General features: G+C 46.9%; 2 protein-coding genes across 2 annotated transcripts in view; both read right to left on the bottom strand.

Annotated features, from left to right (window-relative positions):
• Positions 1–7,348, bottom strand: part of LOC128374539 (GON-4-like protein) — a 15,358-nt gene extending 8,010 nt beyond the window's left edge. The window contains exons 1-12 of the mRNA XM_053334810.1: positions 7,021–7,348; positions 6,142–6,400; positions 5,560–5,780; positions 4,865–4,939; positions 4,699–4,749; positions 3,975–4,028; positions 3,701–3,796; positions 3,528–3,620; positions 3,127–3,288; positions 1,267–1,507; positions 1,033–1,134; positions 860–900 (exon numbers count right to left, since the gene is read on the bottom strand). Coding sequence (XP_053190785.1) covers positions 860–900; positions 1,033–1,134; positions 1,267–1,507; positions 3,127–3,288; positions 3,528–3,620; positions 3,701–3,796; positions 3,975–4,028; positions 4,699–4,749; positions 4,865–4,939; positions 5,560–5,780; positions 6,142–6,382 — 1,377 coding nt within the window. The 5' untranslated portion in view covers positions 6,383–6,400; positions 7,021–7,348. The remainder of the gene's footprint in view (positions 1–859; positions 901–1,032; positions 1,135–1,266; positions 1,508–3,126; positions 3,289–3,527; positions 3,621–3,700; positions 3,797–3,974; positions 4,029–4,698; positions 4,750–4,864; positions 4,940–5,559; positions 5,781–6,141; positions 6,401–7,020) is intronic.
• Positions 7,349–11,202: 3,854 nt separating this feature from the next.
• Positions 11,203–14,503, bottom strand: part of ints3 (integrator complex subunit 3) — a 17,002-nt gene continuing 13,701 nt past the window's right edge. Inside the window, exons 23-26 of the mRNA XM_053334811.1 lie at positions 13,842–14,338; positions 13,650–13,759; positions 12,936–13,092; positions 11,203–11,753 (exon numbers count right to left, since the gene is read on the bottom strand). Of these exons, the coding sequence (XP_053190786.1) occupies positions 11,676–11,753; positions 12,936–13,092; positions 13,650–13,759; positions 13,842–14,338 (842 nt within the window). The 3' untranslated portion in view covers positions 11,203–11,675. The remainder of the gene's footprint in view (positions 11,754–12,935; positions 13,093–13,649; positions 13,760–13,841; positions 14,339–14,503) is intronic.

The raw sequence follows: 14,503 nt of genomic DNA on the forward strand, positions 1-14,503 counted from the left end.
GCACCTCCACGCTAAACACCCAGGTGCAGCCAAGCCAGCCTCAGCTCCACCAAAGGACCATTTTGGAGTGTGGGAGTCGCAGCAGAGCCGTGATTGATTCCCAGTTAAGATACTCTGGTAAGAAATGCTTTACATTATGGGCTTAAAACTGCCTTCAAATGGAAAATAACAGGATTTTAAACATGCAATTCAAAACGCCATTAATCGTGATTAACTATGGAAACTCTGCGATTAATCTCGATTAAAAAAATTATCGTTTGACAGCCCTAATATAAACATAGAAACATTATAAAAATATAATCAATCATCTGATAAAAGAAAAGCAAAGACATACTTTCTGCCTTTTTAAATGTGTTCTTATACTATTAACCCTCCTCTCGTCCTCCCGGGTCAAATTGACCCCATCTCTTTTGAGTGTTCCTTCTTTGCACCCTTCCTTCCTTATTTCTTTCCTTGCTTCCTCACTTCCTTCCTTCCTCACCTCCTCCTTTCTTTCATCCCTTCCTTCTTTCCTTCCTTCCTTCCTCTTTTCCTCCATCCCTCCCTCCTTACTCCTTTCCTTCCTTCCTTCCTTCGTCACCTCCTCCTTTCCTTCATCCCTTCCTTCTCTCCTTCCTTCCTTCCTCTTTTCCTCCATCCCTCCCTCCTTCCTTCCTTCCTCATTCCTTCCTTCCGTCCATCCTTCCTTCCTTCCGTCCTCCCTCCCTTCCTTCTGTCCTCCCTCCCTCCTCCCTTTCTTTCAACTTGAATGTTTGAGGCCTGACATGTAAAAGTTTCAGCACCACTGCAGTGAGCTATAATATAAAGATCTTTACCGGGACCAGACTACTTCCTGGATACAAACACGTTTATGTCTCACCGTCTCAAACAGCTCCTCCATCAGTTCGTTCACCTCCTTCTCTGCAGGACAAAGACCATCACAGCTGAAACTCAGATTTGGTTCGATAACAATAAATCAACTGAAAACTGTGTGCGTGCGTGCTTGTGTGTGTGTGTGTGTGTGTGTGTGTGTGTGTGTGTGTGTGTACTGACTGGTGATGCGGACAGCTTTGTCGTCACGGTAATCCTCCTGGTCCGGTTCATCGACGTCAGCCAGGAAGTTGTACTCTGGATCATCTTCATCATCGCACTCCTCTGACAGAGAGAGAGACACACACTGCATGAAACACACACAGATACACAAGCACACTCACATATACATACATGCATACACACACACACACACACACACACACACACACACACACACACTCTGCCCAGTCAAACCTTCGTTTTCCATCTCGGTGGTCATCAGGCCTCTCAGCCAATCAGTCCACTCCCTGTCCTCGAGGGCGGAGCTGGAGTCATACATGTCAGGTGTGATGTCAGGAGCTCGGAGCTCCGCCTCCAGCTGGCCCAACGGGACGTCGCGTAGAGGACGCTTCGACCGAGTCCGGTACGCCATCTGACCGGCCTCGCCCTCCGACCCGGTCTGGTTCTGATTCCAGTTTTGCTTCACTTCCAGTCCCTCAGAGACAGAAGACACATTTACTAAACTGAGGATATAAAACTTTTAATCTACTGTTCAATTATCACACAGATGTGCAGCTTCGACAACTGGTCCTAGAGGTCTACCGACTGGTCCTAAAGGTCTAACAACTGGTCCTAAAGGTCTAACAACTGGTCCTAAAGGTCTAACAACTGGTCCTAAAGGTCTAACGACTGGTCCTAAAGGTCTAACGACTGGTCCTAGAGGTCTACCGACTGGTCCTAGAGGTCTACCAACTGGTCCTAAAGGTCTAACAACTGGTCCTAGAGGTCTACCGACTGGTCCTAAAGGTCTAACAACTGGTCCTAAAGGTCTAACAACTGGTCCTAAAGGTCTAACAACTGGTCCTAAAGGTCTAACGACTGGTCCTAAAGGTCTAACGACTGGTCCTAGAGGTCTACCGACTGGTCCTAGAGGTCTACCAACTGGTCCTAAAGGTCTAACAACTGGTCCTAGAGGTCTACCGACTGGTCCTAAAGGTCTACCGCCTGGTCCTAAAGGTCTACCAACTGGTCCTAAAGGTCTAACAACTGGTCCTAGAGGTCTACCGACTGGTCCTAGAGGTCTAACAACTGGTCCTAACGGTCTACCGACTGGTCCTAAAGGTCTACCGACTGGTCCTAGAGGTCTACCGACTGGTCCTAAAGGTCTACTGACTGGTCCTAAAGGTCTACCAACTGGTCCTAGAGGTCTACCGACTGGTCCTAAAGGTCTACTGACTGGTCCTAGAGGTCTAACAACTGGTCCTAGAGGTCTACCGACTGGTCCTAGAGGTCTAACAACTGGTCCTAAAGGTCTACCGACTGGTCCTAAAGGTCTACCGACTGGTCCTAAAGGTCTACCAACTGGTCCTAGAGGTCTACCAACTGGTCCTAAAGGTCTACCGACTGGTCCTAAAGGTCTACTGACTGGTCCTAAAGGTCTACCGACTGGTCCTAGAGGTCTAACGACTGGTCCTAAAGGTTTAACAACTGGTCCTAGAGGTCTACCAACTGGTCCTAAAGGTTTAACAACTGGTCCTAAAGGTCTACCAACTGGTCCTAAAGGTCTAGCGACTGGTCCTAAAGGTCTAACAACTGGTCCTAAAGGTCTACCGACTGGTCCTAGAGGTCTACCAACTGGTCCTAGAGGTCTACCGACTGGTCCTAAAGGTCTATCGACTGGTCCTAGAGGTCTACCGACTGGTCCTAAAGGTCTAACGACTGGTCCTAAAGGTCTAACGACTGGTCCTAGAGGTCTACCGACTGGTCCTAGAGGTCTAACGACTGGTCCTAGAGGTCTACCGACTGGTCCTAGAGGTCTACCAACTGGTCCTAGAGGTCTAACGACTGGTCCTAAAGGTCTACCGACTGGTCCTAAAGGTCTACCGACTGGTCCTAAAGGTCTATCGACTGGTCCTAGAGGTCTACCGACTGGTCCTAAAGGTTTAACAACTGGTCCTAACGGTCTACCGACTGGTCCTAAAGGTCTACCGACTGGTCCTAGAGGTCTAACAACTGATCTTAAAGGTCTACCGACTGGTCCTAAAGGTCTAATAAGTAGTTCTACTTTTTAACACCTGGTCCGGTGTGAGTTGTTGTTGTGTATTTCAGTGGTACCTGGTAGGGCTCCATACACACAGCCAGCTCCTCCTCCACAGCATGAAGCTTCTCCAGGAAGGTGCTGTCAGGTACTGCTCGGGGAGGCAGGGCTTTGGGAGGTGGAGGAGGGCCCATTGAGACAGACCCCGCCCTCAAACGCCTGGATCTGCTACGAGAAGTCTGAGAGAGAAGAAATGATCTTTATGTCCATGGATAAAACTATGTGTGGTCATGTGATTATGATTTGACGGGCTTTAGAGCTTCTGTACAGAGACGAACATTCAGGACAAAAGCTAAGAACAAAGTTTAATATTCTAACTACAAATCATCTTCAGCTCCTTCTGCCCAAAGAAGGGAGACTTTCAAGGGTTCGCTTCAGTTTTCTGTTTTATGAACTCCTTATTTAAGACCACACCTACCTGCCAGGGGCTGCAGCTGTCCTCGTCCACTCTGTTCAGTCGGCTTCCTCTGGGAGACGACGCCGTGCTCTCCATGTCGCTCTCCTGGAACGTCTACAACACACCCACCAATGAATAATCCAGTAAATCATCAGACTGAAACCTGAAGGCAGCCAATCAGAGCAGAGCCTCACATCTTCAGCCGTCTCGTCCTCCTCTTCCTCATCGGGACGGTACTCTTCATCGGAGGAGTCTTCCTCAGCCAGAGGGATGTCGACAAACTGAGGAGCCTGAAGGGAAAGAAAGCTGATGATGTTTCTAACTGTGTCCCACGTCTTAAATTACATGTTTCTCAGTTTAATGGGAGCTTTAGTGTCCAACGACTGAACATGTTTAAAACCGAAACACACACAAAATGTTTTTTAAAACTTCATTTAAAAGTTTGGATTAAACTGAGTGAACTTTTACCTTGTTGATGTCGCTGGTTTTCTTGATGGGAGAAATGTTCCAGGCTGGAATCACCTGACAGGAAATATACAAGATGAGAGACAGACAGAGAGAGACTAGGGATGTGTCATTAAAACCAAATAACTGAATACTTGTTCTCAGAGTCTAACTTCGACCTTTTTGCTGTGGATGTTTTTTGTTTGTTTTAAATTTGCTGCTCAGCGTTATTTATAACGGGGAGAAAAAAATCCACACTGATATATTTTTAGGGGTATGTAAGCCTGTAAGATTTATTCTTTTAATTAAGTTTGTGTAAAGAAATGAATATGGAAGTAAATCTGTGCCATCTGCTTTTGAATTTGAAATTTGAAGACTTTGAATTTTAAAAGCCGTTGAATTTCAAGAACTGAATTTCTTTTGCACTTCCCTAAGACAGACAGACAGACAGACAGACAGACAGACAGACAGACAGACAGGCAGACAGACAGGCAGACAGACAGGTAGACAGACAGGTAGACAGACAGGTAGACAGGCAGACAGACAGGCAGACAGACAGGTAGACAGACAGACAGACAGACAGACAGGTAGACAGACAGGTAGACAGACAGACAGACAGACAGACAGACAGACAGACAGACAGACAGGTAGACAGACAGACAGGTAGACAGACAGACAGACAGACAGGCAGACAGGCAGACAGACAGGTAGACAGACAGACAGACAGACAGAGAGGTAGATGTCTCACCACTCCTTTCTCCACAACCTCTTTGAACTTGGATCGAGTCATTTTCGGCTCCTGAAGAAAAAAAGAAAAACACGTTCATGAAGCTGCAGGTGAACTCAGACAGTGACATCACAGAGCCCCGCCCCTCTGCTCTGCTCTGATTGGACGGCGACTCAAAGACACTCACAAACGGCGGGACGGCTTCGGTCTCGTTGATGGCGGCTTTCATCATGGCCACCACGTGTTCGTTGGTGATGACTTCCTGTAAGGACGAGATGATTCATATTTTATTCACTATCGGTATATTAACCCTCCTGTTGTGTTCGAGTCAAGGAAGGGAGGGAGGAAGAAGGAAGGAAAGGAGGGAGGGAGGGAAGGAGGAAGGAGGGAAGGAAAGCAGGAAGGAAGGGAGCAAAGGAAAGAAGGCAGGGAGGAAGGAAGGAAGGAGAGAGAGAGGAAGGAACGACAGAAGGAAGAAAGGGAGGAAAGGAAGGGAGGAAGGTAGGACGGAGGAAAGAAGTAAGTAAGGAAGGAAGGTAGGAGGAAGGGAGGAAAGAAGGTAGGAGGGAGGAAGGAAAGAAGGTAGGAGGGAGGAAGGAAAGAAGGAAGGAAGGAAAGAAGGTAGGAGGGAGGGAGGAAAGAAGGAAAGAAGAAAGGGAGGAAAGAGAGAAGAAGAAAGAGAGGAAGGTGGGGAGGAAGGAAGGACAGAAGGAAGGAAGGAAAGAGAGAAGAAGGAAAGAAAGAGAGAAGGAGAGAGGAAGGACAGATGGAAGGAAGGGAGGAAGGAAGGAACAGTCAAAACAGACGGGTCAATTTGACCCGGGAGGTGGATACGGAGGGTTAAATGAGGTGAAATGCATGCTGGGTAACGGCGTGACTGACATGGATGATGTTCTTCACGTTGACGGTGGTCAGGTTGTGCTGTTTGGACTTGGTCTCCAGTGATTGGTCCAGCTGCCTGTCAATCTCCACATCGACCCCCGCCTCCTCCTCCTCGCTCTCTGAAGCCCCGCCCCTCTGCTCCTTCTCTTCCTCAGTCAGCTTCCTCTTCCTCTTCCTCACCGCTCTCCTCCTCGCCGCCTTCAGCTCCACCTGACTGTCCTCTGAGACACAAACACACACTCAGCTCCACCTGACTGTCCTCTGAGACACAAACACACACTCAGCTCCACCTGACTGTCCTCTGAGTGTGTGTGTGTGTGTGTTACAGAGTGTGTGTTACAGTGTGTGTGTGTGTATGTGTGTTAGAGTGTGTGTGTGTGTGTTACAGAGTATGTGTGTGTGTGTGACAGAGTATGTGTGTGTGTGTGTTACAGAGTATGTGTGTGTGTGTGTGTGTGTGTTAGAGTATGTGTGTGTGTGTGTGTGTTACAGAGTGTGTGTGTGTGTATGTGTGTGTGTGTGTTACAGAGTATGTGTGTGTGTGTGTGTGTTACAGTGTGTGTGTGTGTGTGTGTGTGTTACCCATGGTGATGATGAGGCTGGAGTCAGTAGTATCTTCCTCCACCAGCAGGTAACCCTCCTCCTCCTCTTCCTCCTCCTCCCCTCCACTTCCTGCGGGAGCTGCAGGTGGGGGCAGCAGCAAAGCATCATGGGAGACGGTGTGGGGGCTGCAGCGTGGCGTTCGGACACTCCGGGTCCCAGGGTCGCCGGGGGCAACAGTTTGCGATCTGGCAAGTTTGAGGCGTTTGCGGACCGAGTTCATTGTGGAGAAGCATGACCTCTGAAACAAAGAGTTAAAGATTCATAATTAACATGTTTAATGAAGGAAGGGAGGAAGGAAGGAAGGAAGGAAGGAAGGGAGGGAGGAAGGAAGGAAGGAAGGAAGGAACTTTCGAGCTGAAAACATGAACATAATCTTTGACAGAGGACTAGTGAGCCTCTACATGATCTTTGCCTCATGTCTGCAAACACTATAAAATAATAAATATAAAATAAATCTCAGATATATGAAACTCTATTACAGAAAACGTGAATATTTATAGCTCCATGTGGGTTTATTCATAGTGCTTCTTCAGTCATTATTAAACTGCCAAATTAAATAATAATAATATTAATAAATTAAGTAGTTAGTTATCTCTTAACATCCACAACTATCACACATCACTGCATTTAATCTCTTCTTTAATCTGTTTATTCCTGCAGTGAAATAAAGTTTGCTGATGTTTGGTAGTCATGGTAACAGGTGAGACAAGTGCGATTAAAGCTCAATAATTAGCTGTTTTTTAAATACCAGAAACAATATTCACGTTATTAAAATGATTTATAACAATATTTCAAACGTTCAGTCTTAGTCTGATTTTTTTTTAAACGTTAAAATTGGGAGATTAACGTGATATTCACCCGGTAAGTGTCCGGTGTGTCAGTCAGCTGTCAGTTAGCACTTAGCTTCTGTTAGCTTCTGTAGCTTCGGTTAGATTCAGTTAACATTAGTTTCAATTAGCATCAGCTTCAGTTAGCTTCAGTTAGCTCTTCACCGGCAGCTCAGACTACAGTTATCGGTTAGCATGCTACCAGCTAGCTCCGGTTAGCATGATGAACCGGCGCAGACAGCCGGTATCCTCCCGGTTGCATCTATCCCCGGTGTCGGTCAGCAACACTCCGGTTCTACACTACCAGCTTGGTACCGGTACCGGTGAGTTTAATAAAGCTTTCTCCGTTAGAAGCTCCGTTATAGCAGCAACAGACTTACCCGCCACAACAGCGACAAACTTCCGCCTCAGAAAAACTACATTTCCGTGCGGTTGCGTCACGACGTAGCTGTGACGTAGCAGCTCTGCGGCGGGAACGTTGCGTTGTTGTGCTTTTAATTTGAATTATAACTAAAATAACTCATGTACAAACTGTAACTGTAATGAATGAAACTTTATTTATGGACACATCCGCAGATCCACATCAAAGAAAAAACATAATAAGATAAATAAAACATAAGATAATATGAGAATAAGACAGTATAAATATATAAACAGGATTAAAACAGAATATTTTGTGTCACTGTGTGTTTAGACTGAGCTAATGACATCATCACTTCATTTATTGATTCATTTAACTGAACTATGACTCTGAACATTAACTTCCTATAAAGATAATAATGTGAGACTATAACGTCATCTTGCTGTCTGCAGATAATAAATCTAGACTATTAATGAGCCGTTAATGCTGTAAAGAAGAAAGAAACCTGCTGATTGAATGTGTTGATCAGAAGTATTTCATCAGCCTGGATAAACTGAATTTAGTTTAAGAATTTGTGGAGCCCTAAAAAATGTGTCCTGAAAACTTGAGTGAATTCAAGTTAAATACAGGAAATACTAATGAGTTTATTTAACTTAAAATAATGTGTAATATCAAATGCTTTGCACAGTTAGGCTACTCTCAGTATTTTAAGTGAAGTTACCTAAAATGTGTATTTCTAAAATGTAAGTACACTATGACTAATTAGAAGCATGTACTTACATTTGAGTGTAACGCAATCAAACCTGAATCACTTAATCTTTTATGAACACATGAAGTCTGGACACACTGTGATGTCTCAGTGTTCACAGACCAGACTGACAGCAGCTGATGTTGAAGCCACAGAGCAGCTTTCATTGAGCTGTGGTTTAATGTTAGACACACACAGTTTATATACTGATCCAGTTCAGTTCAATCATTACTGGACCATGAACCTGACTCACTGGTTCAGGTGTAATATGTGTTTTAATGTGTTTATAAATTAATATCTATGGTGCATTCAAATAAACCAGCATGAGATCTCCCCAAAACAGACTGAGTTATGTAGGCCTATTGTTTTGTTTGCTCATGTAAATATAAATATTTTAACTTTCATTTTAAACACGAGGATAATCTAATGTTATTAGTTCCCACCTCAGTCTGGATTTATCAGAGAACATTAAAACAAATGTCTCCTGGAGCTCTGTGAGTGATAGACTTTAATAAAAGGCCCATCCACGTGTTCCAGCTCTTTACCCGCCACTGCTGTGGATGACGTCATGTGTTATTATCGCGGGAGATTTAAAATCAGATCCAGAAACACGCGAAGCACATTTTAAAATGTTTTATTATTAAAGATATTATTAAAACTGTTTAATAGTTAATGACGTCAACAGGTGTCTGTCAGTGACGTCATCAGGTGTCCGTCCTCCTCGTGGCGGGACTTAGCGCCTTCAGAGCCGTGGCGGGTTTCTTCAGCTCCTTCATCATCTGCTGACCGAGAGCTTTAACGGTGCGCGGGAACCGGGACCTGCGAGCCCCGGAGCCCGGTGCGGGGGGGTCCGCTGGGTCCGGTAGGTCTGCAGCGTCCGGTAGGTCCTGGTCCTGCTGATCCGGCTCTGTGACGGTCACGGTTACCGGTTTGTTCTGGTGAAACAGCGACTCTCTCCGGCGCGTGCACGGGCTCGCGGCCAGCACGGCACGGAACCCGTAGCTCGTGGTCACCTTCCCCACATGCGACAGCGACATGGCCGCGCGTGTCGTCAGGTCGGTGTCCGCGTGCTCTACCGGAGCTCTGGCCCGCGGCGGTAGCCGGAGCAGGAACCGGGACGGGGTCCGCGATGGGGTCCGCGACGGGGACCGGGGCGAGGCCACGGGGCTGAGCCGGGTCTCAGGACTCCCGGATGGACTGTCATCAGGGTCGGATAGCAGCCTGGTCATGTCCGCGGAACCCCGGTGGAGCCGCGGAGAGGGAAAGAGGCGGGAACCGGGAGACGGGATGATGAAGCTCGGGATCCGGTCAGGAGTCAGCAGCAGACTCCGAAGACGAGAACCGGATTTAACAGCAGACATGATCCTGCAGAGAACAGAGACCAGAGACAGTGAACATCAGAGTCATTGATCAGCTGAAGGGTTGAAAGCTCCGGAACAGCTGATCAATGGACTCTGAATCAACATCTAGAGTCAGGAGAAGTTTAGAAGGATTACATGAAGAGACAAAGATCAGTTTTACCAACTTTAGTTTCTGGATCCAGAGAGTCCTGATGAAGCACCGAGAGGAACCGGATCCATGAAGCTCAGCTGCTGGTTTATAAGATGATGAGCAGCTGAGATCAATCAGTCTGATGATTACACATCAGACTAAAGCAACAGAGCCCGAACACATCAAACCTTCAGACCAGAGCAGTCAAACTCATCTTCATTCAAGAGTCACATACAGAACAATCTGGTCTCATGTGGGCCGGATCATTAAAAAGATGGAGGGAAGGAAGGAAGGAAATAAGAAGGGAAGAAAGGTAGGAAAGACAGAAGGAAGGAAGGACAAAAGGAAGGAAGGGACAAAGAAAGGAAAAAAGGAATTTAGGGAAGAAAAAAGGATGGAAGGACAGATGGAAGAAAGGAAAAGAACACAGGAAGGACAGTGGGCCTGTACAGTGGGACTATACTAATAAAGATCTTTCTCCATTAAACATCTGTAGCTCTACTGGACTAGACTAGACTGGGTTTTGGTACCAGGTGGAGTCGAGTAGAGCAGGAAGTGTTTGGTGGGAAAGCTACTTCCTGTCACTCAGCTCCTCTACACAGAGAAGGAACTCTTTCATGTTTGATAAAAGTTCAAATTCACAACCTTTCAAAACCTTTTACACTAAAATTATCTTATTTCTATTTTTTAACTTATTTTATTCATTGACTTAATGTTGATGTTATTGTTTTTTTTAAATTTTTTTAGGAAATGTTGATTTTATTGTTAAAATGTGTTCATATAAAAGATGAATTAATAATAAAAAATACTCAGATTCTCTAGATCAGAGGAGTCAAACTCATCTTCATTAAAGGGCCGGATCATAAACAAGAAGGAAGGAAGGAAGGACAGATGGAAGGAAGGAAGGAAGGACAGAAGGAAAAGAAGACAGGAAGGAAAGATGGAAGAAAGACAGATGGAAGGAAGAGAAGACAATAAGGAAGGAAGGAAGGAAGGAATGAAGGACAGAAGGAAAAGAAGACAAGAAGGAAGGAAGGAAGGACAGATGGAAGGACAGAAGGAAAACAAAACAGGAAGGAAAGATGGAAGAAAGACAGATGGAAGGAAGGAAGGAAGGAAGGAAGGACAGATGGACGGACAGAAGGAAAAGAAGACAAGAAGGAAGGAAGGAAGGAAGGCAGAAGGGAATGAAAGTGGGCCAGATTGGACCCCTTGGCGGGCCGGTTCAGGCCCACGGGCCGCATGTTTGACCCCCCTGCTCTAGATGAATACACCCGCCCCCCCGCTCTAGATGACCCCCCCCCCCGCTCTAGATGAACCCCCCCCGCCCCGCTCTAGATGACCCCCCCCCCGCTCTAGATGAACCCCCCCCCGCCCCGCTCTAGATGATCCCCCCCACCAGGAACAGACTGACACCCTGAACCAGTTTTATATGAATTTATCAACATAATGTTCACAACAGATGAGCTTTTACTGCAGTGAGACAAACAGGAAGGAGCTGCTAAAAACAGCAGGAAGTCACGATCCTCCACAATAAGAGTCCAAATCCACCCCGCCCTCCCCCCCACTTTCCCTCCCTCCCTCCCCTCCTCCCTCAAATTCAAAAAAAAAAAAAAAAGAAAAAAGGGAAAGAACCGAAAAAAAAGACAAAAGTACCCACAAACAACCGCACTCATCTTCATCATTATTCATCATCATCATCATCATCATCATGTTCCCTGTGTTAAAATCAGTCTTTTGGTTCCCAGAGTTCGTGGTTTTCTCCTCACAGTGCATCGTGGGAAATTCAGCCACACGGTTGACCTTTGACCTGCCGAGTTTGGCGGGTCGTCTCCATGGAAACATGATCAGTCTCATTACGTCATAAAGTCCGTTTCCCCTCATGGATTTAAAAAAAAGTCTGCTGCTGCGCCTCGGAGCCCCGCCCCTCCCGCCGCTTCAGTGCGTGTCATTGGAGGAGGGGGGGGGGGGGGGGGTGAGGAGGAGGGGGGCGGGGCCTCTCGCAGCGGTCAGTCAGTCGGAGCTGCTGGTTGGCTGACGGTGTCTCTGGCAGCTGGCGTGTGATTGGTCAGGAGGTCGGAGTCCGTCAGTCGCTGTCGGAGCCGACGGCCGACGAGCCTTTCCTCTTCCTCTTAGGAGCTTTGGGCTTCGAGTCTTCCTCCTCCTGAAACACACACACACACACACACACACACAGACACACAGACACACACACACACAGAAACACAGAAACACACACACACACACACACACACACACACACAGACACACACAAAGACACACACACACACACACACACACACACACACACACACACACACACACACACACACACACACACAGAAACACACACACACACAGAAACACACAGACACAGACACACACACACACACACACACACACACACACAGAAACACACAGACACAGACACACACACACACACACACAGACACAGACACACACAAAGACACACACAGACACACAGACACACAGACACACACAGACACACACAGACACACACAGACACACACACACACACACACACACACAGAAACACACACACACACAGAAACACACAGACACACAGACACACACACAGACACAGACACAGACACACACAGACAGAGACACACACGATTTATTGATTAGCTGCAAAATATCATCTTCCTCCTTCCTTCACATTAAAGTTTAAAGTCTGTGTAAAGTGAGAATAAATATGTGTTGTGAGTTTGACATACCACAGAAAAGTGTGTTGTTAACCACCCTGCCAAATTTGAATCATTAAAAAAAAATCACCAAATATATGAAATTAGGCTTCAAAGTTGTGTAAAAATCAGCCTCCGAAGCCCCGCCCCCTACCAAGTGTCACCTGTCAATCAAAGTCACCACCTCTACCAGAAACATGGACGCTACGTCTGAGAGCTTTCTGCTGCTAGCTCAGCTGCTAACTCAGCTGCTAGCTCGGCGGCTAACTGTAGACTGTAGTAGTAGTAGTGTCTGAATTCACTTTACAGGGTCTTCCTTCCTCCCTTCCTTTCTCCTGTCCTTCCTTCCTCTCTTTCTTTCCTCCCCATTACCTTCCTTCCTTCCTTCCTCCCTCCCTTTCCCCCTTTTCCTTCCTTCCTTCCTTCCTTCTTCCGTCCCTCCTTTCCTTTCCTTCCTTCCTCTTCCCTTCCTTCCTCCATTCCTTCCTTCCTTCCTCCCTCCCTTGTTTCCTTCCTTCCTTGACTAAAGGACGACAGGAAGGTCCTTTAAGTGCTGCAGCTGGTAGAAGTCAAACATGAGTGTAACAGTGTGTGTGTGTGTGTGTGTGTGTGTGTGTGTGTGTGTGTGTGTGTGAGCGTACCGAGGCGCTGCTGGAGCCGCTCTCCTCGTCGTTGTTGGTGGGGGGGGCGGCTCCTTTGCGTGAGCGAGGCGACGTGGCCGGAGCTTTGCGACGAGACTTCAGAGGCTTCGACTGAGAATCCTCGTATTCCTCCGCCAGAGCGAAGAGGTCACTGAACCTGCGGCAGGAAGTGATGTCATCAGCAGCTGGAGGGATGTCAGGAGTGAGTGTGTGTATTTACCGTATCTCACAAAAGTGAGTACACCCCTCACTTTTTTGCTAATATTTTATCTTTTCTTGGGTCAACATTATAGAAATGAACCTTTGATATAAGTTAAAGTAGTGAGTGTACAGCTTCTATAGCTTATAGAAAATAATCCAACACACATTAATGTCTAACAGCTGGCAACACAAGTGAGTACAGCTCACAGTGAACATGTCCAAATTGTGCCCAAACTGTCAATATTTTGTGTGACCACCATTATTATCTAGCACTGCCTTAACCCTCTTGGACATGGAGTTCACCAGAGCTGCACAGGTTGCTGCTGGAATCCTCTTCCACTCCTCCATCATGGCCTCATGGAGCTGGTGGATGTTAGACACCTTCCACTCCTCCATCAGGACCTCATGGAGCTGGTGGATGTTAGACACCTTCCACTCCTCCACCTTCCCCTTGAGGGTGCCCCACAGGTGCTCAATTGGGTTTAGGTCTGGAGACATAGCCCTAACCCTAACCCTGGCCAGTCCATCACCTTCACCTTCAGCTTCCTCAGCAAGGCAGTTGTCATGTTGGAGGTGTGTTTGGGGTCATTATCGTGTTGGTAAACTGCCCTGCGGCCCAGTTTCTGAAGGGAGGGGATCATGCTCTGCTTCAGAATGTCACAGTACATGTTTGTACTGTGCCGGCACCCCATACCATGACGCTACCACCAGCATGCTTGGCTGTAGGTGGTTGTACTCTTCACCAGGGTGCTGCCACACACGCTTGACACCATCTGAGCCAAACCAGTTTATCTTGGTCTCATCAGACCACAGGACTTGGTTCCAGTAAGCCATGTTCTTGGACTGCTTGTCTTCAGCAAACTGTTTGTGGGCATTCTTGTGCATCAGCTTCAGAAGAGGCTTCCTTCTGGGACGACGGCCATGCAGACCAATGTGATGCAGTGTACGTCGTATGGTCTGAGCACTGACAGGCTGACCCTCCACCTCTTCAACCTCTGCAGCAATGCAGGTAGCACTCATTTGTCTATTTTTTGAAGCCAATCTCTGGATATGACGCTGAGCACATGGACTCAACTTCTCTGGTCGACCCTGGCGAGGCCTGTTCAGAGTGGAACCTGTCCTGGAAAACCGCTGTATGATCTTGGCCACCGTGTTGTAGCTCTGTTTCAGAGTGTTAGCAATCTTCTTATACCCTAACCCTTCTTTATGAAGAGCAATAATTCCATTTTTCAGATCAGAGAGTTCTTTGCCATGAGGCGCCATGTTGAATATCCAGAGTATTTAACAGCCCTGCTCCTCATTCACACCTGAAACCTTGTAACACTAACGAGTCACATGACACCAAGGAGGGACGACGACACAAGTGG

Source organism: Scomber japonicus, chromosome 15 (genome assembly GCF_027409825.1).
Source record: "Scomber japonicus isolate fScoJap1 chromosome 15, fScoJap1.pri, whole genome shotgun sequence".
In the NCBI taxonomy this organism is placed as follows: domain Eukaryota; kingdom Metazoa; phylum Chordata; class Actinopteri; order Scombriformes; family Scombridae; genus Scomber; species Scomber japonicus.